The sequence below is a fragment of the Labrus bergylta genome, chromosome 5, assembly GCF_963930695.1.
Source record: "Labrus bergylta chromosome 5, fLabBer1.1, whole genome shotgun sequence".
Taxonomy (NCBI): Eukaryota; Metazoa; Chordata; class Actinopteri; order Labriformes; family Labridae; genus Labrus; species Labrus bergylta.
The window spans coordinates 1,609,439-1,632,894 of NC_089199.1; the positions used below are offsets into that span (position 1 = coordinate 1,609,439).

General features: G+C 40.6%; 1 protein-coding gene across 1 annotated transcript in view; it reads left to right on the forward strand.

Moving 5' to 3' along the window:
• LOC109990103 (guanine nucleotide-binding protein G(i) subunit alpha-2) overlaps positions 1-21,919 on the forward strand; it is a 50,846-nt gene extending 28,927 nt beyond the window's left edge. Inside the window, exons 2-9 of the mRNA XM_020642089.3 lie at positions 5,073-5,115; positions 11,721-11,862; positions 14,133-14,293; positions 17,104-17,232; positions 18,990-19,119; positions 19,250-19,403; positions 20,692-20,906; positions 20,989-21,919. Coding sequence (XP_020497745.1) covers positions 5,073-5,115; positions 11,721-11,862; positions 14,133-14,293; positions 17,104-17,232; positions 18,990-19,119; positions 19,250-19,403; positions 20,692-20,882 — 950 coding nt within the window. The 3' untranslated portion in view covers positions 20,883-20,906; positions 20,989-21,919. The remainder of the gene's footprint in view (positions 1-5,072; positions 5,116-11,720; positions 11,863-14,132; positions 14,294-17,103; positions 17,233-18,989; positions 19,120-19,249; positions 19,404-20,691; positions 20,907-20,988) is intronic.
• The last annotated feature ends 1,537 nt before the right edge of the window (positions 21,920-23,456 follow it).

Here is a 23,456-nt window from a genome sequence, read left to right on the forward strand (position 1 = left end):
AAAGGAACTAATGCTGCTGTTGTAAATATTTGTATAGAACTAATAATGAAAGCATAACTTACATTTTCAAACAACTCTATTCCAACCCACCTTCTGCTCTACATTAACTTTTGCAGACAGTGCGGAGAATATGTGAACTATGGAGTTGGAGCTTGCTCTGCTGGACCAAGCTCAAGTGTGACATCATTTATAATCAAGTATTGTGAATGATATGTTAAAGTTGAAACATTCTGTCGACAGATTTATCAGTCTGGGCTTTTATAATAGACATTGCCATAACACTAATTGTCAGTCATTTGTGTGTTTGAAAGAAAAGGCTCTGATATTAACTCCCCCCTATGTGTCTGTTCATAACATCATAATTAAACTGTGAAGAAATGTAGCCATTAAAAATGAAGTTTACCATTCAGAGCAAGTTAGGATTTAACTTTAACTTTAAGACCATGCTCCAAAGCCGTGCTTCTCTAGAGTAGTTTGTTGCTTGAACATATTTCACAATGAAACGTCTGTTCCTATCATCTGCGCTGAGATTAAACTTCTCTGGTCACCTCAAGCCTTTTCTCTTGCTTGTGGCCATAAAACTTTTTTTTCCCTGTCTAGTGAAGGCAGTTGTCTTGCTAAGTGAAAGAAGGGCAGAGCTCTGAGTGACTGTGCTGTGAGCTGTAGCACTGATTTGAACAGTCCAGTCCTGAACATCAACAGTGAGCCTGTGTTCCTAGCTAGCAGGGACCCACACTGCTGCCTTTGTGTCCGCCTCTCAGTCCCACCGGGATGGGTCACACTTGCTCCAAACACATACACATTCACATGCACTGAGTAAACACTCAGAGTAAAAGCATTAAAGCCATCGGAGGCAGCCCTTTGAAAGTGTTTGAGGCTTAATGAAGCTGTGGCTGCAGGATGCTGATGCAACATATAGGAACTGTAAGAAGATAAAGAAATAAGTTGACTGTATTAAGATGTTAATTGTGAGTCTTGGCACAGAACAGTGGGAAGTACATGTCTTCATTCCCTGTTCCTTTTATGTCTGGGCTTGTCAGTTTCATCATGCTTCACTGAGTAACTAAACTCTAGAGACGGTGCGGGCATGCCGGGAATTCTCACATCGGGACTGGCAGACACACTTCCTCTCTTATCCTGTTTCATCTTTGGTCAAATGTGGGAGTTGAATAAGATGTATCCTCTCATGCCCTATTTGAACAGAAGCAAACTAAAAATCCCTTCATAGGATGTTGGCTTTGTGATTCAAATAAAATTGTTTGAATCATAACATGTTTGTCCTACTAACAACAAGACTGTCTTTAGTCAAACATTGAAATACCATTCCCATTAATCAGACATATTGAGGATGTAGCTCAACACTGACTAATAGAACACAAGATTCATGCAAAGCTTAGCATCAACCAAAAATGGCATGTTAAGCTCCCCTTGGTTGTAATTGTTTGTTTCTATCAGCTAGTGTTTGCCACGTTTCTTGCTGTCTGGACACAAAGAAAAATGATTGCAACAAATCTAATATAGGCAGCAAGAGAGAGCTGATCAGTCATATCAGAGATATATATATTCATTTTAAGTTAGAACATTCTCAGCAAATGTATTTCCCAACCCCATTCAGCATATGCAATTTATTCAAGCAAGCTTGATTGCACACCTCTGAGGTTTTTGATCAAATTCAAATGACACATAGGAATATATTCATAGAAGCAGGACTAATCTCTAATAAAGCACATGTAGAAACTGGAAATGGGCTGATATAGAGTCCATGAATAAGTAGTTTCTCTGTGTTAGCTAAAGGATGTTAGGGCATTGAAACACTAGCTTCTGTACATTGCTGGTCACAGGCATTTTCTTCCAGTGCTTTACAAATTCTCAACCTGCACTTTATCACCGAAATGCTGCACACAGTGGGTTTAAGTGATGATGTTAATTGTATTTAATCCCTATAGTTCACTCTAAGCATCTACCAGCTCTTCTCCAAACAGAGGTAGATATTCGATTACAAGTGTACACCTTCAAGTCTAAAGCAGTGAGTACTTTGTTGTCTGTAGGTACAAACAGTAGTCATTTAAATACATGTAGTCATTGTTTACCCAAAGGTAATACCATTCTTCATTCTTTTTTAATCTAACCCTGACTCAAAGCATCAAGGTATTCACTCTTTTTACAAATGACTTGGTATTTACTCTTGACTTGATAAGACGTGCGTAGGGAATGCATCCAAAGAGGACCATGTCTCAGTCAATGACAAACCCCCTAGCTGTGTAAATACAGTCCTTCCATCTTGGGTCAGGTTCTCTCCTGCAGCAGCTGGACCCTACTTTATCCAGTCTTGGTCTCCCTGGCACAGGTTTTCCTGGCACCCAGCACTCTGTTGGTTCTGTCTGTCTGCCAGTCACATTGTAAACCTTCAGTAATCAGGCAATTTCCTGAGTCTTGCTGGGAGCTTTACAAATTCCCTGCTGCTTTCTCCTTGTGCTACACATCCTCATGCTATATCCATGTCTTCCTCAACACACAGATGATGTGTTTGCAGCACTTAGAGTTTTCTTTTTTGTTCATTTCCTCATCCTTTTTATTTTGAATTGTGGCACACATGCAAACCTTAACTAGTCCTATAAAACAAAACTTGAATCTGAACTTGCACTCCTCTTTTCCCCTCCTTTTGCCTTATTTCTCCACAATTTCCACTATGACTCAAAGACAACCACAACCATTATACATATTTCCCAGTTGCTAGGCAGTGGACAGTATTTATTTTCCTGCGAACTCGACTTTTCTTTACCACCACCCCCCTGCACAGTCGGATTCCTGTCTGATTTCGTCAAATAGCTTAGTTAAAACCACAAGTGTCTTTTATTTGAACCTTCTGACAGTTCTAGTTTGTTTTAAGAGCATATTGGCTCTAGACTTTTCAGTACTGAGTCATAAATATTCTGGTATCAAGAGGACATGTGGAAAATGGTGTGTGCGTGTATACGTGTGTATTCAGGCTGTTACACTCCTGAGCCTCCATGTTCCAAAGGGAGATTTGGTGATAATGCAGCATTAGCCACCGATCAGACAAAGTGTGTTGTGTAATCGCAACAGGATAAATGTTTTATCAGCCAGACCGTCATCAGGCCCTCAGTTCCTACCACAGCTATCCCCACTGAAGAAGAGCAGCTTACCCTTTTCCCCCCAATCTTGAGCAATTGACAAAAGCATCCTCTATCAGCAGTCCCATCTGCATGTCCAAATATGTGTTTGTTTCAACCAGTTAAGGTTTATTAGTAGAAACAAAGTGTGTCCAGTCCTGTGGGAATTCTGGAAACTGTCTTATCAAAGCACATGTGCTTGTTGGTTTCAGGCTTTTCCTGCCAGCTGGCTACTATGAAATATTAAAACAGAACAGAACAGTGCAGTGCAGGACTTTCTTGCCTCTGCATGTGGGCATGCACGTTGTGCTCACTGACGTTTTAATAATTAAGATAACAGTCAATTGTTATTTTTTTGGGGCTGTAGTTAAACCTCACTCCAGTCTATCAAGCTTTCAGCATTTTTTTTGTAGCATTTGGTTCTCTAACATTACACTTCCTGTTATTTATAATGAGGTGTGGACAGTGTTCTTGAGGGGAAGGTTATTTGTATTGTACTGTAGAAACTTATTTGTTAATCAAAGCAGTAGCAGTGGCACCAAGCTAGTGCAAAACGTTATCACTCATTTCTCAATGCTAGCAGCTCAGGTTCAATGGACAAACTCCAAAGGTCATGTTTACTACTTTCAGGAGAGCGTGCGTGTGTGTGTGCGTGTGTGTGTGTGTGTGTGTCCCACTATGTCACCTTATTTTATGAGAATTATGATAATAAAGATTAATTTTCTGTATTAAAAACTGTCTTATTTCTGATATCAAAGAGACCATTTCGATCGCCCTTTTGCTTAAATTCAATATTGTGATTTTTGAGAGCTAAAATGGAAACAGTCTGGTTTTTTGGGCCATGGTTAAACATTCCATCTGCATTCTCACAAAATAACTATGTACATACATGGAGTCTATGCACACACACATTTCAACTAACTCAGTCTAGATCTGAGTCATTTCCAAGTTTTCCTCAGCAGACAATCTGTTACCAGATTTCAGTTCATGCTCAAGGTGTTTAACAAGCCAGAGAAAACATTTCTGTCCTCTCTTTTCCTCCTGCTACAGTCATTTCACAGACTGTACACCAGATGGATGCGAGCACCATCATCGTATGATTTTTATAATTGCTTGCTGTGGACAGACAATGTCACAGTGTGTTTTCTAGGTTTCACACATCGTTTTGGCTTTGTTGCAGATGTGGTCCCATATGTAGTTTGAGTACAAAGTTCACCAGGATGACACCAACTTCAGACTGTTGAAATCTGCTGGTATTTGCATAAATTGAACAGTAAGTGCACTATTAGCCAGCCCATGCTTCTATTTCAAAGAGAAGTTGGCTGACAGCTGTCTGTAGAGACTATCCAGGGGCGTCGCCGTACATGTGCATGCTGCGTAGTAGTGTATTTTAAGGGTCATCCCAGAGAGCCTTCACCCCAGGCGAGTGAAGAGTGAAGAGTGCACTGACAGGCACCCCTGGGTGGTGTGTGTGTGTGTGTCTACCGTTGGCTTCCTAGTGGCAGATGAGCTCTCTCTGGTTGCCTCGGGCGGTTAGAAATAACACAGCAGTGGATATGAAAAGCCCACAATCTTTCACTGCAACACGTTTCCATTCAAATGTAAACCATGGTAAAGCGTTTCATCGTTAAATAAAGAGGAGACTATGGGGGCACGCGAGTTATGTACTAAAGAGGTAGAGAGGGACCTGGATGTCCCCACTGTGTTATTAAAGACCCCCCTGTATCCCCACCTGAATACAGAAGTGAGTCCTTGTAGATACAGATTGAGACTGGTCTAGGATCAGAATCAGAGCTGGGATATGTAGCAGAGCTGAAGGTGGAGAGGGAGGGGAACGAGACGAGGGTCCAGATGGGAGACAGCTGCACTGGCTGCCTGTTTACATTTTGAACTTAACAGGAGTGTATTTTTAAACCTCTGTTTTTGTTCTGTTTGCAGGTGCTGGAGAGTCGGGGAAGAGCACCATTGTGAAGCAGATGAAGTGAGTTTTGCTTTTCCTTTCATCATCATCACAAATGAATAGATGTATGTCAGTATTTGGATAAAATACATATTTTAAGGAAGGCCTGCACAGTTAATAATAATAATACATTTTATTTTTAAGCGCCTTTCAGGACACACAAGGACACTGTACAACAATCAGCATTTTTAAAAACAGCGATGGATAACAAAAACAGCATACAATAAAGAAATGGAATTGTGGACAGATCTTGAACAGATGGGTTTTGAGTCTGGATTTGAAGATGGGGAGAGAGTCAATATTGCGAATGTCCGGTGGCAGAGAGTTCCAGAGCTGGGGAGCAGAGCAGCTGAAAGCTCTGCCCCCCATGGTGCTGAGGCGGGCAAAGGGCATGGTGAGGTGGATGGAGGAGGAGGATCTGAGGGGGCGGGCTGAAGTGGCGATGTGAAGGAGGTCAGACAGATATGGGGGGACAAGGTTGTGGATGGCCTTGAAGGTGTACAGGAGGAGTTTGAAGATGATTCTTTGCTTCACCGGGAGCCAGTGGAGTTGCTGTAGGATGGGGGTGATGTGATGGTATGAGGGGTTTTGGTGACAATACGGGCAGCAGAGTTTTGAACCAGTTGGAGCTTATGGAGGGACTTATGAGGGAGGCCGAAGAGGAGAGAATTACAATAATCAATACGGGAGGTGACGAGGCTGTGGACAAGGATGGAGGCAGTATGGGGGGTGAGGGAGGGGCGGAGACGGTTGATGTTTCGTAAGTGGAAGTATGCAGACCGGGTAATGTTATTGATATGGGATTTGAATGATAGTGTGCTGTCGAGGATGACACCCAGACTCTTAACCTGAGGGGAAGGGGAAACTGAGGAGCTGTCAATAGTGAGGGAGAAACTGCCAACTTTGGATAATGCCGACGAGAAGGATCTCGGTTTTATCACTGTTTAATTTAAGGAAGTTTGAGGAGAACCAGGATTTTATTTCAGATAAACAAGAAGTGAGGGAGGGTGGAAGTGTGGAATTTGGTTTACTGGAGAGGTAGAGCTGGGTGTCATCTGCAAAGCAGTGGAAAAGTATATTGAATTTACGTAAAATATTGCCAAGGGGGAGAAGGTAGGTGATGAAGAGAAGGGGCCCCAGGACAGAGCCCTGGGGCACACCTGTAGTGACTGGGGAAGGCGCGGATTTGAAGGATTTGAGCTGTATGAACTGAGTGCGGCCTGAGAGATAAGAGTGGAACCAGGTAAGGGGGGTGTGAGTGATGCCAATGGAGGAGAGTCTACTGAGGAGGATGGGGTGTGAGATAGTGTCAAAGGCTGCACTCAGTCAAGAAGGATGAGGATGGAAAGTAAGCCGGAGTCAGAAGCAATGAGGAGATCGTTGGTGATTTTTAGTAGAGCAGTTTCTGTACTGTGACGGGGGCGGAAACCGGACTGGAAGGGCTCATAGAGGCTATTTTGATTTAAGTGAGACTGTAGCTGGGTGGCAACTATTTTTTCCAGAATTTTGGAGATGAAAGGTAAATTAGAAATGGGGCGGAGGTTATTGAAGTTGTTGGGATCTGAACCAGGTTTTTTCAATATAGGAGTGACAGCTGCAGTTTTGAATAATGAAGGAACAATTCCAGTGGTGAGGGAGGCGTGAATGATGGCAGATATGAGGGGAAGCAGAGAGGTGAGGCAAGATCTGACCAAGGTTGTGGGCAGGGAATCAAACTGACAAGTGGAGGGCTTGGATTCTTGTATGAGGTCAGAGATTTCAGAGGGATCAGGGAATTGAAAACAGGAAAGCGACTGATAGTGCGGGAGAGATTCAGGAGGGGAGAGAAGCAGTGGGTTTGGACATAAGTGCTGGTGAATATTGTGAATTTTCTCATTAAAAAACAGCATTAGTGATTCGCAGGTGTCAGTAGAGTACAGGTGGGGAGGTAGGGAGTTTGGTGGCTGGAGAATTTTATTTATCAGTGAGAACAGTGTTTTGTTGTTTCCTTCATTGGAGATGATTAAGCCAGAGTAATAGTTGGATTTGGTTTGAGCAACTGAGTCCTTGTAGTGTAGTATATGGGTTTTGTGCATTTCCTTATGTATAGAGAGACCTGTTTTTTTGTAGAGTCGCTCAAGTTGTTGACCTTTAGTTTTCATTGTCCGGAGCTCAGGGGTATACCAGGGGGCAGTTGAGGAGAAGGAGACAGACCGTGTTTTCACTGGGGCAAGAGACTTGAGAATGTTGTTTAATCCATTATTATAAAGTGCTACTAGTTCATCAGGGTTGGAAAGATAGTCCGGGATCAGAATATTGTCGATATTGGAGCGGAGAGTATCTGTGTTGATGTCCTTTATATTCCGAAATGAGATGAGACGTGGAGACTTGATTGCAGAGAGGCAAAGTGTAGCATTGAATGAAACGAGGAAATGGTCAGTTACATGGTGGAGTTCATCAGCTGTGCAGTTGGAAGGGGTGAGACCAGAACAACAGATTAAGTCCAGAGTATGAGCTTTTGTGTGTGTCGGAAAATCTATGTATTGATGGAATCCAAAACTCTCCAGGCATGATGAAAAGTCTCTGGTAAGAGGCAGATTGCTATTGTCCATGTGTATATTAAAGTCCCCCAGCAATATTACATTTGGTGAAAGAGTAGATAAATGCGATGTCCGGGTGGAGTTGCAGCGCTGGCGGTTGAGGCTCAGGCAGGTGCCAGCGAAGCCAACGAAGTTCAGCGGCTGTATACCGAAGTATACCTGCCACAGGGTGATGGCAGAAAGACAGGAGCGTCCAGAGAAGTGCAGACCAGATGTAAAACTTTCTGGCCCACATAGCGACTGCAACGGCCAGGTGGATCAGCGAAGCCGGATGCTGCGTTGCAATGGGTAGGCTAGAGTTGGCCCGCTCGCACACAAAACGAGCAAAACACAGGAGCAACAACTGAATCGGTGTTTATGCGAAGATAGGTTAATGCTCTAACTCAAATAAAGTGCAATTATGCAGTCCATTCAGGCCGTAAAACCAAACAAAATACTTAAAAATAACCGGTGAGCAGCGGCAGCAAGACGCGCCAGCGTCCAGTTAATAGAATTTCAATGGAGGCCTCAGTTTTGGGCTTCCCAGGATCAAAGACACATGATTGAATCCAATTGTTTGTTAAATATGGCTGCTCAGCCCGTGGAAAACTCTGTGTAAAATAAATATATTACCTATTTAAATCCTCTTAGGTTAGTCCTATATATCATGTTCTGTATATTCTCTAACTAATATTAATGTTTGTTTATGCTCTACTGAGCTGTGGCTCAGTTGGTAGAGTCGGAAGGTCGAGGGTTCGATCCCCAGCTGGGCAACATGTCCGATGTGTCCTTGGGCAAGACACTTAACCCCGAATTGCTCCCGCTGCTTCGGTGGTGGTGTATGAATGTGATTAGTTACTTCTGATGGATGATACTACATAGCGATCACTACCATCAGGGTGTGAATGGGTAGGTGTGACATGTGGTGTAAAAGCACTTTGAGTAGTTGGAAGACTAGAAAAGCGTCCATTTACCATTTACCATTTACTTTATTCTACTCAACTTGCTTCCCTTCTGTTTTCTTCTACACACACACACACACACACACCCTGCAACTCTCTCCTCCTCCCCGCCTGTTTATGTCTGCTATGTTGACAAAATTCTTAAAGTCCCCTAATCCGACTCACATCTCATGATTCCTGATAACAACAGTTGATCCGCGTAACATCAGACCTTCCACTTATCATTTCATTTATTGTAGTTAAGTTACTGTCATAGCTTGTGATCAAGCAGAAGTTCTTTGACTCTTTTTCAAAATAAAAGCAAGCTTTAAAAAAAAAATCCAAACAGGAAATAAAGTACCCTTAGTGTGAGATGGTATAAAATACAAAATAAAAGCACAGCAAAGAACAGTTCTTAATTGTTAACTAGGTCACTCAGAAAAACTGTCATACTAGGTTACATGTTATTCAGTATCAGCAAATAAAAGACTTTGTTAGTGGAGAATAAATACTGAACACTACATCTTTTCTTTGATCATTCTGACATAATTGTGCTTTAGTATGGATGTTGTGGAACATCTGGGGGTCTCTTCTGCCTGATTGTTATTGGCCTGTCGACCAAAATGCTTTAATCTTTTACTACTGCTTCTGAGTACTTCCCCACCATAATGTAATCTTCTAGCCTGGAGGACGGAAACAATACTTAAATGATCGAACAGTTGGAGAAAGGAGGTCGGTCACGGCAACAGGAACCAGGCGAAGTTCCTAAAACGCTCCTAGACCGATCCAAAAAGATACCATTATTTCTGCCCAGATCATATTATCATATAAGTCGTTCCTCTTGGTCTGCTGATTGTTTCTGCTTCCAGCTGTGAGCCTCAACTGATTATTAAGGGATTTTTTTAAAAGACCAAAAACTTGTAAGGCAAACCGTGAGGCGAAAAAACTTCAGAAATAATTTGTTCACGAATAGTCTCCTAAAATAAAAAAAATGAGGAGAAGAGCACTAGTTTTAATTGTCTCTGTATTTGAAGGACTCTGATTGTGTGTATTGAAGCCTAAATGGTAGCTCCATGGCTGAAAGCCTCCTACTTGTCCTGAAAACAAGACTGGAGAACAAAGGGTTCAAATGCATCTCAGATATACGGCTCTCTGAAATGGTCTATATATATGAATTTATGTTCTGGAGTCCTTTTTATGGAGGCTGAAGTGAAAGAGCTCTGCCTTCAAATAGAAAAGAAAAATAACTCAAATGTTATCCCCAGACTAGACTCAGAGTTATAAGACAATCATAGCATATGGAAATCTATTATTTTCCATTCTATGTATGTAATATCCTCACTCATAATTCTGACAAAGGCATAATTAAACTGGTAAAGGTGTTTGAAACTTCAAATGAAGGGCTTTTAATGAATCCAGATGTGAAATTGTTCAAACACCCCATGGTTCAGTGTTTTACATATTTCACATCAAACAAACCAAACTTTTCTACATAAATTGAGTCATTAGTTTAAAAAGAAAGCTATTTAAAGCGTAGTTTAACAGATTGAAGTTGTGAAGCAGGGCTGGTTTTAGGTGTTCAGTACAAGAATGGAGTGATTATCTGAAACTCTGCAGGATAAGTACGTGTCTGTATTGTGTGGAAGATCTTGTCTCAGATTCAGGTTAAGAACTTAATGTCCTATCATTGAAGTGAATTAGGAGTAACTTTGCCTTGGAGGGTTAAGAGCTCTATGAGTGCTCCCTGTAGACTGTAAATACAGTTAAGTTGATCTGCTTTGCAACATGGTGTTCAGGTGTTCAGGTGACACGATGTCCTGGATTCATTAAGTAATGAGCCGGGACACAGCATATTGTTTGGTGACAAATAAGCATTCAAATATACTTTATATTTGCTCATAATTTTTCTTCTGCTCAAAATCAGGTCAATCAAAATAGATTTTTAGAAAATTGAGCAGAAGTATTGTTTGGCTAAAGAGGAAACACTGTGTGCTTTCAGTCCTCCTGGCTCTGAGTCACAGTGTTTCACAGCGGGCTCACTTGCATTTTAATGATCTCCCATTCAGCACATCATTCAACCAATGAGCATTCTGGCTCTGTGACTCCGGTCTCTGTGCTGTGACAGGCCAGGGGAGATAGTTCTGTTTGCTTTATAGCCCAGCAGCCTCATGCTTTTTCCAACCACATGCCTACTTTCTCTTTGTCTCTTTCCAAAAGCTCCAAAACAGAACAAATATTTGTGGAAGTGAAGTGTTCTCTTGCAAGAGAGATACAGAAAAAACAAACTTCTCCGCAAACGCCACCAGTAATGTGACCTGTGATCCCATACAGACATGACTGAAACATCTTGTTTGGATTTAGGAATTGTTAATTGAATAGATTATATCAGATGAGGTTTACTAATAACAAATAATGGACAGCATCTTCACAATGAGATTAAATATTTAGCAAGACTGACAGGCTTTCTCGTTTTCATGAGCAGCTTCAGCTGAAAAATAAACTAAGAAAGCGATGGAACGATTATAGTAAAAAAAATAAACAGATGAATAAAAAGGCTACAGAAGAAGAGGCATTTCATTTCAAATAGAAACCAGGTGTAGTTTCAAAGCAGAGACCTGACATCATGCAGCAACCTCAGGTGTTGAAAAATGAAGCCAATGCAGAAAAGTTAAAAAACTGCTGTTCCTGGAGTGTCCACTTGGGGCTGCTTCCAAAAGCCCTGGAAGTCACATACACACCTTCTAAAATGCCATTCTTGCAGCCTGGTAAAAACAGTGGTTTTGTTCTAAATAGTTCATGTCTTCATGGACACACACTGTAAGGGTCAACACACACTGTAAGGGTCAACACACACTGTAAGGGGGTCATTTAATAACTCATCCTTGTGGTTTTATGAAGGATAAGAGTTATGCATAATAAGGGGCTTCACTTATATGACTGCCGGCGCGTTATAGCTTTCTGACAGAAAGGCTTTATACTCACCTCAGTGCCTGAAGATTCTGTTAAGGTGGAAAAAGTACCTGTTAATCATGAGAAATAACATGAGTGATGTAGAACATTTAGCTATAATGAGATCCTTGTGCTTCTTCTTGCTCTTCCCCTCCCTGTCCCTGGTCTCTGTCGTCAGGATTATCCACGAGGATGGATACTCAGAAGATGAGTGTAAGCAGTACAGAGCGGTCGTCTACAGCAACACCATCCAGTCCATCATGGCCATCATCAAAGCCATGGCCAACCTGAAGATCGACTATGAGGAAGCTACTAGAGCGGTAGGTGTTCATTTTACTCAGTCACCAGCAGCAAGATGAAACTAAAAAGATGTTCTAATCCAACATAAATACTTACTGCTGACATAGCTCTGTATTGTTTCCATGCTATTTGAAATCTGTTGTTAAGGATAAAAGTTGATGTAAGTGGTAAAACAAATCTTTAAAGCCTTTAAAGTCCAGTGTAATACCGCTGCAGTCAGGTCAGTGATATCATCTCTACTCATCAGCACCACATCCCCCTCTCTGCCTCTGTTCTAACTGCATCAAGAGTTGAGGATTGAAGTCTACAGAAATTGTACAGAAAGCACGATAATTTCACCGGTGTGACAGTTCTACTTGAAACATCAACTCTGGGTAGCAGATGCTTCAGATGGACTCCTGCAGGGCTGTGTATTGTCTGTCCCTGCCTGTTTGTGTGTCCGTGTGTGTGTGCTGCAAAAGGAAACAGTAAATGACTGCCTTTCAGCGAGCGGGGACCGCCCAGGGAGATAATAAGATCAGATAAAATAAAATGTGGTATTACACTTAAAAGGAAAAGATGATATTCCTTTTTTCCCCACTCTGGAGCGATCTTGTAAATGGGATTCGTTTATTCTATTTTCACTGTTCATTCAAAAGAAAATGTCTCAGTATCTTTACTTGTAGAGGATAAATCAATTTGTTAACCAGAATTTGTTAAGAGGCAGCTCTGTCCTTTTTACATCACTCAGTACGGCATGTTTCAATTCAGCTGTGCTGCAGAAGTGTGTCATGTGTGGCAGTCGAGGCCACACTGCTTTGTAGTGCTACTTAAACGTGCTTTCAGCAAGACAAGCAACTGAAATCCAGATTTTATTTTGTATTGGTAATAAGCCTTATTATGCAGTTTCTCTATGGCTTCAGCTCTACCTTTTTTCTTGTCCCTCTCTGGTGTGACCTTCACGTCTAAAGTTGTTGGATAAACATGGTTCATGGGGAGAAAGTGTTTTCATTGCCTTGTTTATGTTTATTATTGGAGTTACACCTCCCTACACACTGCGCCGAGCTACAGAGAGCTTAGACTGTCTTGAAACACTTGGCAAATTACAATCAAAACAGACAGCCTTGATAGTCACTCTGAATGCTGCTGTTCTTTTGTTGAATCATAGGATTTGAATAGCTGCAAGGTGGCACACTGTAAAGGACTGTGGAGGGTCAGACAATGGTTAACTAACACATGAAAGTCTGCTCTGAATAGCTAACATCACAGGTGTATGACCTTGTCCTTTGTCAGACATAGGATGAAGTGTAAGCAGTGGACGGCGCCCCCTTTTACAAACATCAGTAGTCTGTCCCCACTCTGATTCAGGTGTTTAAAAACTGTAAGACTGGATGGCATGGTTGGATGTTTGTGCAGGTGAGTGTATGCCATTAAGACTGTGGGGAAAGAAACTTTCTCATAACCACAATGTTCAGGATAGAAATGTGTCAAGTGACAAGAGTCTTAAACTGGCATTGAGCAGCAGAGGGGCAACTCAAGTGAAGTAAAGCAAATGTAAATAGTAATGTGCCGTCCGTTTGTTTGTGTCTCATTTAGAGGCTAATAGAAGGATCACAGTCCATGTTTGAGAGTGAGAAGTGTGTGATGGCAGGCCAGTGAGTGATGAAGAATAATCTGTTCTGTTCTCGTCATATTTCTCTGGTGCAATCTGATTGGTGGAGCTATAATATAGTTAAGTTAAGACCCAAAGCATGCCAGTCAGACTTGAATTGAGGACCATGACAAGAAAAGTTCCATTTCCATGTACTGTACCTCTTCTCTGCAATAATTCAGACATAAAGCAAAGCTATAGGCCATATAAAATATGTAAAATACGAGCAATGTGGAGTAAATAAAGCCGGTGTTTCCCAGAGAATAACCATATACCTGCGGTGGTGGCAATGGGGGAGCTTTACATACTTTTATACTGTCCATATATTAATAATATGTTAATGTTTAACATCAGGGATTTAAGGATGACTGAACAGCAAACATCTCTCTTCTATCTTTCTCTTTCTCTCTCTTCTGCTTAGCATACAGATGCTATTGGTGACAGGTATAAAGTGAATAAAGTAGTTTATCGTTCTTAGATGGTGATCGTATACAGATTAAAATCATTTTTATAAAGCAAATACAGTCATATAGATAAACTTGAGCAGCTGGCCCATGTAAAGTCTATGTGTGGGGAAACAATGAGTTGTGACTAATGAGGCTTAATGAAAGCGATATCATCTTTTTAAAGGTTGTGTTTGTGTATCTTGTTTTTTGTCAGGATGATGCCCGCCAACTGTTTGCCTTGTCTGCAGCTGCAGAAGAGCAGGGCATCCTTCCAGAAGACCTGTCCAACGTGATCCACCGACTGTGGGCCGACGGTGGAGTCCAGAGCTGCTTCACGCGGGCCCGAGAGTACCAGCTCAATGACTCAGCTGCTTAGTGAGTGCAGAACTATCATAAAGTCACATAAAGGTCATTCTGTGCTGGTTTACAAGACACAACAGTGTAATAGATTACATTACTATGACCTTCACTAGGTAGACATTTAAAGTAACCAAACAAAGGGCTTTTAATGTTTCACTCTGCATACAATGACTGGAAGACTTTCAGGCTTGTGACAGCCACATACATATATATATAATGTGTGTATATATATATATATATATATATATATATATATATATATATATATATATTTTTTTTTCCTTCAATGATTGCTGTGGGGATAACAGGGGTAGATCCATTAATTGACAACGCTCATATCCAAGCCTTAATTTAGACTTGTCCTGCACAACAGTCATTTGGTGGTTGTACTTCAAGTTTTTGTTGCATTTCAAAAGGTAGCGCAGGAGGTCTGAGGAGAGTCATGGAAAAACACAACATTCTCAACCGTTCATTTTTGAATTTAGAATGATCTTTATTAAACTTATAGCTGGCTTTTCACAGTCCTTTTCTCTACCCATTTAACAAACACCAAACTCTCCTGTGAGCAGCCACAGTCATAATAATAATGAAGACATGACTGTTTTGTTTATTCGACCAGTTGCTTTGCTAATCATCTAAAACACAGTGACCTCAGCCTCTCTCCATAGTTCTTAATTACCTCCATTACCCTCATCTCCGAGTGCTCCATTTGTTGGCCTCATTGTCATAATGTTCCCGTCTAATAACAAGGAGAGCATAAGGTAATTGTGAGAGGCTGCTGGTGGGAGGTGAGAGGTGGTTATCGCCAAGACCCCCTGGGGGGTGCACTGCTGCACTACAAACTGTGACAGCCATGAACCACACTGATTTCTGTTGAATGCACACGGCCTTTCATCATTTCTCTGACACCTGCAGAGTGTACTTTAAAGTGTCAGGGGAGTTCTGTGTTTCACCAATGATTGCTTTGCAGTCATGGTACAATCTAACTACCAGGAGTTCTTCTCTGTTTGTGTTGGCCTGTAGACCTCTACTTCACTGCTCCTGTTAAAACCAAGGGAACCTGAAAGCATGCTGCCAACACTGCCTCGACTTTAGTGTGAACCATGTTTCATCACAGCTCTGTAGATTGCCGTGATAATGTTGCTTTAAGAGAGGACTAAATGAGTTTTGCACTAGAGAAAATTCTATGTCTGAACACCTGCTGAGAGCCAGAGATGGCTCAGCTCACATTAACAGAGACCTGTCCTTTTCACTCCCTGCTTTGATAGAAAGGGACATGTTCTGTACACTTTGAAAAGAATGGATCCAGCTGCCATTGTTGGTAAATGGTAAATGGACGCTTTTCTAGTCTTCCAACTACTCAAAGTGCTTTTACACCACATGTCACACCCACCCATTCATACTCTTTCACACACTGATGATAGTGATGATCGCTATGTAGTATCATCCATCAGAAGTAACTAATCACATTCATACACCACTACTGAAGCAGCGGGAGCAATTCAGGGTTAAGTGTCTTGCCCAAGGACACATCAGACATGTTGCCTAGCTGGGGATCGAACCCTTGACGAACCCTGATTGGTTGAGAGGCGACGACTCTACCAACTGAGCCACAGCCGCCCCATTGTTGCACTGTAGTTGTTCTGTGTGAAGCAATATTTGCTGGTTTTAGGCTGTAAATGTTTTAGGCTGTAAATGTTTACAATAGTTCCAAACTGGGCTTCAAATAATCATTCACACCCACCACTGACACAAATCAACATTGTGAGGAGGGTTAATAATCTCTTGTTAAATCTTATAAATGACCAAACCAGCGGTGTGACACTATCTGATGTGTGGACTACAAAAGCAGGCTCAAACCTCTGTAGGGAGCGGGATTATAATCAGACTGTCAGACAATAGGTACGCCCAGGCTGTGGTTTGTATGGGATTACCAACACTTTGTTAAACAACTAGGTTATTATTATGAAGCTGAATATTGTGATGAAATCTTGGCCGATAAGACTCAAGCCTCAGGCCTTTAGTCTATCAGCCATAGTAACATTATATGTATGAGGTAGAGAGAATAAAAGCCAAGTGTCAGCACAGAAACGTATCTGATGTTTCTTTATTGCAGTATTGGAGAAAAAGAGGATGTCACCAACTGACAAGGTGCATGAAGAGTGAAAAGCAACAGTAAGAAGATCAACTTTATTAACAAATTTAGGTCTAAATTGTTAATAGTTGATCTTCTTACTACAAGTGTTGCTTCAGCATTTTGACCTCTCTTTATTACAGTATATCAGAATATTTAGACAGAAGTCCCAGACATGCATCTTCATGTCCCGTGGCAAGATTTTAATTTTTTTTAAGGTTTATTTTGGAGGTTTATGTAGAGAGAGGATAGTGCATAGAATCAGAAATCTGGGAGAGAGAGAGAGTGGGAAAGGAGCCACAGCCTCCATACACTAACCACTAGGCTACGTGGACCGCCAGGATTTAGGTTTTAGGTTTTACATCCCTGACCATAAGACACAAAAACATTTAATCATCAGAAAGTACAGTCACAATAAATGTTTTCGTATATGTTCTAACTGGTGTTATAGAAATATTGAAGTATTAAACGTTCAAAGAAATTTGTAAAAAGTTTATCTTGTCACAATGAGGGAACAGACGAACTCTTTCACTTTGTGTTGACAGGACAGCTCTCTCTCTCTCTCTCTCTCTCTCTCTCTCTCTCTCTCTCTCTCTCTCTCTCTCTCTCTCTCTCTCTCTCTCTCTCTCTCTCTCTCTCTCTCTCTCTGAGGTTTTTATTGAAAATGAAATGTTTCTTTTGTTCCCATCAGCTACCTGAATGACCTGGAGAGGATAGCCAAGTCTGATTACATCCCCACACAGCAGGACGTGTTGCGGACCCGAGTGAAGACCACAGGCATTGTGGAGACACATTTCACCTTCAAGGACCTGCATTTCAAGTAAGACACCCGCCCCACACAGCCTAGTGTTTTAACATAACATGTGCAACAATATGAAGTTCTCCATATTAAGTTATCCAAATGGTCTGATAACAAAAATAAAGTGAAGTGAAGCATTGTTGCTATTTCAGACACCAATATTCAAATATTCAAATTAAATTTAGTAATCTGAAAATGTTATTTTAGGAAAACTCCTCTGTTTGCTTATGAATCACACGTCTGTGTTTGGTACCAAAGTGTCATGAGTGTCATGTGAGTTTGACGGCACTCTGTGTGTTTCCCTTTTCTGGAAGGTCGTTGAAGTTCACTGAAAGAAAAATATTTGTTTTCTGCTTTGTGGACTTTTTCTGAAGCAGCTAATGTCTCAAATCAACAACTGATAGTCTGATGTCTTCTTCCTCCACATCAAACTTTTACACTGGGCATTGCTTTCACAGAGGGGAGAGAAACCAGTTATAGGAAAATGTTAAATAAGAAATGTTTGTCATACCAAGCAAACAATATGCATTTGCTAAATGGTTATTACTCAGTCTTATGTGGAAGAAAACTTTGAAGGGAAATCAAATGAACAAGTTCATTACTTTTTGACTGTGATCAGCCCTGCCTCACACAAGTGTTCTTCCTTTTATGCAAATGTTCTTAGTGTTTGTGTAACTGATGATGGTGTTTTTTCCTCTTGGAGATAATCAAATCTGAATTTGTGTCGGTTCAGGGGCGACACATTATTCTTTATATGTGAAGGAGCTGTTAGTCACTTGAACACTTTGAAAACAGCAAAAGGATGTCTCTGTAACATGTCAATGAAAATGGCTTCATCACATCAGTGAAAAGGAACAACCGCGCCTTCTTCTTCTTCTGCGTCTGCTTTGTGTCCTTGTGTTGTATTCATGTCGTGATTTATTTGATTTCTTTTTGGAGAGACATTAGCCAAATCCATCAAGCACATGTTTACCCAAAGAGCTCCTCAGTGCTGTGATATATTTAGCTTCTTGAAGCAGTGCTGGAGATGAGCAGGCTGTTGGTGTAAACACTATAAAGTGTGTAACTGTTATAATGAGCTCTGCTGCTTACTCAGCTTCAAAGCTTCCCGGGTCGACTGGACTCAAAGTTCTGCAGTGTGAAAACGGCTTAGCAGGAGGAACTGCGTTTCATGACTGTGTTACTCTGACATGTTCTAAAGGTTAGGCTCCACCTATAGCAGCAGCTGAACATCTCCATCTCCACCGTCCAGACTTCACCTGTGGAGAAACCTGCTGCCATCATGCATTCGATGCTGAAGTTCACTGTATGTTTGCAATTTGACACGAGGATTAGATTAAATAGAAATAGAATGGAAGTTTCTGGGGTTTTAGAACAATCCTGCTCTAAACAAAATTGCACTGTTGTCTTTAGATAGCTTGCTTGACTCCATTAAAGTGACTGAAATGATAGAATAACAGGACGGTTTGGATCCTGTAGTGTGGAGAGAGAGAGAGAGATAATAACCTCACCTCGTCTTAAGGCCATGCTGTTACCTCAGCAACTGCGCTGCACTAAAATGCCAACAAAGGCCAGGAAAATGACAAGTGAACACCCTGCCCCGAAGAGAGAGGACGATGCATTCAGTGCAAAGAGACACACACACACGTTTCCAGAGGGAGACCTTGAGTCTTGCCTTGCTCGTCTGTCAGTGTGATAAAATGTTGTTTCTCCTGCGCTCAGTCCCATCGCTCGCTCATAAAAAAAACTGCAGGTTTACAGCGTGTGTCTCTGTGCAGGATGTTTGATGTTGGAGGCCAGCGCTCGGAGAGGAAGAAGTGGATCCACTGCTTTGAGGGAGTCACAGCCATCATCTTCTGTGTGGCCATGAGCGCTTACGACCTGGTGCTGGCCGAGGATGAGGAGATGGTGAGTTAATTCCCCATGATTTTAAATGAGAAGGGAGGTGCAGGGTGACAGGAACTCATTTCCTCTATGTGCCCTAGATGCGCTCTCTAATAATCTCTTTATCTCCACATTTGTGCCCCGTCCTGCCCAGAACCGAATGCACGAGAGCATGAAGCTGTTTGACTCCATCTGCAACAATAAGTGGTTCACAGAGACGTCCATCATTCTCTTCCTCAACAAGAAGGACCTGTTTGAGGAGAAGATTGCCCACAGCCCTCTGACCATCTGCTTCCCCGAGTACACAGGTAGAGTCCCAATGGTTCAGTACAAACACAGCAGATCAGATTACGTATTTATAAGTCTCAAATTATGCATCTAAAAAAAAAAAAAGAAGTAAAATATTCTCTATCTATCAGGTTATACCTACATTTGTTTCCATTTGTCACTTATTTCTTCCTGCACTACAATGATAAAAAAGGTAAAATCCAGTTCCACAGGATCATCCTTTTCTCTGAACAATGATTTTTCAGAACTCTGGAAAAACAAACAATTAGTGCATTTGTTTCCTTTAATCTTTAAAGGTCACATATTCTACTCCTTGTTAACAAGTTTAAATAAGTCTCAGAGCTCCTCAAAATATGTGTGTGAAGTTTCTTGTTCTAAATCCACTCTGATCCTGTATTTGATCATGCCTATAAACCCCTCTATTTCAGCCCTGCTCAGAACAGGCTGTTTCTGTGTCTGTACCTTTAAATATGTAAATGAGCTGTGTCTGACCACGCCCCATGAACGCTTTCTCGCTCCATGTCCTATTGTTTACGGTGAGAAGGCAGACTCAGAGGGCAGAACAAACACCTAGCTGTGGGAGTGTCACCCACCTGGGGGAGGGGCTACTGCCCTTTATGATGTCATGAAGGGAGAATCTCCAAACAGCCTGTTAGGCTTGCCTGTCAGGCAAAGACTGAGAAGATGGACTTTTCTCATAAAAGGTAGAGTTTGTAGACAGACAAGGGACACATATTAGTGTAAGAAAAAGATGGTAACGTGTATTTTACATAATATGTGAGCTTTAAAGATTCTTCTAATCATCTGGATACAAATCAATGAATGCATAAAGTCTGTGTTCCGCATAAGAAACAAAACAATTAATTTATTATAACTTTATTTGAGACTGCTGTTCCCAGTCCAGGTAACAAATATTACCTTTTTATTTTCCTACAATCCTAAAAAATCAGAAAAATAGAACTGAAAGGTAAACTTTTAGAATTTTGGATCCAATTGTATAAATTAAGCGAAGACTTATGGTTGTGAGTGACTATCTTCATTTGAATTAGGAGCCCAGCAGGAAGAAATGATATAATTTTACTCTGGTCAGAAGAGTCCTCAGGACTTACTAAAAACCTTAGAATCAACATTTGGGTACTCTGTATTTTTTTTGTGACTCAAATGAAATGGAACTACAAGAGAAAATGGAAACTCATTTCCTCATGACACCTCATTAAAGAAACTCCTTGAACCAGTCTGTGTCGACAGGATTTCAAACTGCCAGTTTCCCTCAGCTCTCCTAACTCTCCTCCACTCTCCCCTCCTCAGGCCCCAACAAGTACGAGGAGGCTCAGGCTTACATCCAGACCAAATTTGAGGACCTGAACAAGAAGAAGGACACCAAGGAGATATACACTCACTTCACCTGCGCCACCGACACAAAGAACGTGCAGTTTGTGTTCGACGCCGTCACTGATGTCATCATCAAAAACAACCTGAAGGACTGTGGCCTCTTCTAAAGAAACATGTTGGAGAGGGTCAAGGTGAGTTCAGACTTCAGATCTCTCCCATGACACAAAACGCAGCCTGTTGAATATAAGAGTGTGTGTTTGTGCTTCTTTTTAGATTACTTGAACAGCTCTGGTGACCACAGCGAGAGGACATACACACATCATGAATGACTGCACTGGCCCACCACCATATCTGCTTTGATCTGCTTTTTATAAAGACACCTAAGAGACTGAAAACCTGACGAGCCTTGTGGAATTTCAAAGATTGCTGATCCAGTCACTCGTATTGTTAACTCTTTGGGCTATTACCACAAAAATCAACCTTTGTTATTGTATTTCTCTTTTTTTGTCTTTCTTTTCAATGACAGCCGTAGAGGAGTCAGAGGAAATGTTTTTTTATATATAAATGCATTCATTTTACTTTTAGAAATTCTGATGTTCAAATGAAACTTTTAATCACATGAAGCTTATTTTTTAAGAGCAAAAGGCACAGGAGTAGACTTAAATATGATCGATGAAAGGAAAGTGCTTTTTTTTTTTAAATAATGTTTACATAAGTTCATTATTCATAGCCAAACTGTATTATGTTCTGCACATCTCAACTTGGCAAATATTAGCTCTGTAATCCACACAAATGATCTAACATTCCTACAAAATGAAAATAAAAACTAATAAAAGAAAAAAAAAGAGACAAAAAAAAGCTTGAGATGCTGGGGGAAATTCTGTCAAATTCTAACTGATATTTAAAGTATGTGTTACCTAACATCCTGTCACTTTTTATAGTACTATTTCCATGTCTGTTGCAGTATGTTGTGCCTTGACTTTTGTTTACAATCAATTCCTAGATATGCTTTCCTTACTGTTTGACCTACTTTGCGCCTATATATTTCTTCCATTTTTTTTCCTGCCTAGCACCTATGAATATATAGTTATGATTAATGAGAGACAAAAATCTAATTCAGAAAAAAAGGTTAGTGTTTTGGTAAATATTAAAATGCTTTAAAGTCCTTTATGATTTAATTTAAATAAAAGTAGAGATCACCTGACTCTTGCATGTTATTTGTTTCCTCTCCTCTTTGTTACTCTCATGTTTTAGTGCAGCATCCATTTTCAGTGATAACTCTCCAATGAAGGCTAATAGCTTCTCGTGTGTTCTGTTGCTACACAGGGTATAGATGGGAAACGTTATTACAATTGAAGTGCCCATGTGGGGGGTTAAGAAAGAATCAGCCAGTTGTTGCTTGACAGATTAACACATAAAGGTTTTTGGACAATATCAGAGGTTAGATTATTCATTAGGTTACATCCAAACATCACATCTTCAATAAGGAAGATCCATATATATTATTAGCTTTCGAAAGCCTTCAAGTGATTTTGCTGAGAAGGACATGTGACCCTGAAGCTGAACAGAAACTAGGTTTGTTTATGTAAACAATATAATACAACACAATAATACAATATAGTGAAGCAATAATAGCAAATGTTAAACTTTAGCAGGATAGCAGTATAAGAGTCAGAGTACATACATTATCTGATGACAGTTACTGGTCATGCAAGACACGGTGAAGTTAAACCTTTGGTAAGGTTGTTTTATAATTATGTCAATGATTTTTTTCATTTATAAGAGAAAGCATATTTTTATATGATTATATATCATTTTCACAAATGATGTGGACTCATTCATTTAAATTCATGAAGAGTACAACATGCATGGATGGTAAAATTGCTTAGTTTTATGCTGACAGAACACAGACAAATCTCTAACCACAACTTCCTAATGGAGACTTGACTTCGAACGGACTTATGGCACCATCTAGTGGACATATCTAATAGTACACCTAGAGCGGGGGTAAAATCAAACTGACTCTGGACAGTGTAAGTGTCAAAAATAAGTCTGTCTAAGGAGAACAATGGACATCAAGATGCACTCAAACATTTAAAGTAATTCAAATATAGTTAAATTAGAAACAGTTCAGATTTAGTAAAAATCTAACCCAACTGAACAAAGTGTTATTTTGCTCTAATAGGAGGAGGCATCTGAGCAGAAACATCAAACACTTTCCCCAAAAGTGGAAATAACTGCAGTTTTAAGGATAGCAAAGCATGTAAAACAGTTTACATGAAAATAGAATACCTTCAAAGTTCATTAAAATAAAAGATCTATCCAAAAATAGAGACTTTACAGACATTATAACCAGAAAAAAATGTCTGAAAGATTGCACATAATTTGGATGAATCTAGTTTTCAGAAACTTCCAGCAGTTCTTTCTCTAGAGGGCACTACAGGTCTACTTCTGAGAGACTGTCACCCGACTCTTTCATCAGAGGCTTAACACATATGCTTTAACATCCAACAATAAAGTAACTTTTTTCTATATTGTGGTGTGTTTACTTTGGTAAAGCTTTCAAACTGGAGGTAGATTTATTTTTAAGCTTTGAGAGCCATTTGTGCGTGGAGGAATATTCATATCCTTTACATAATCACAAACACTCATACCCCTTTGTACAAACACTCCACTATGAGTAATGGTTCTACATTAACATTTAGATTAAGTCAAATTCTGTCAGTATAACCGAGAAAATT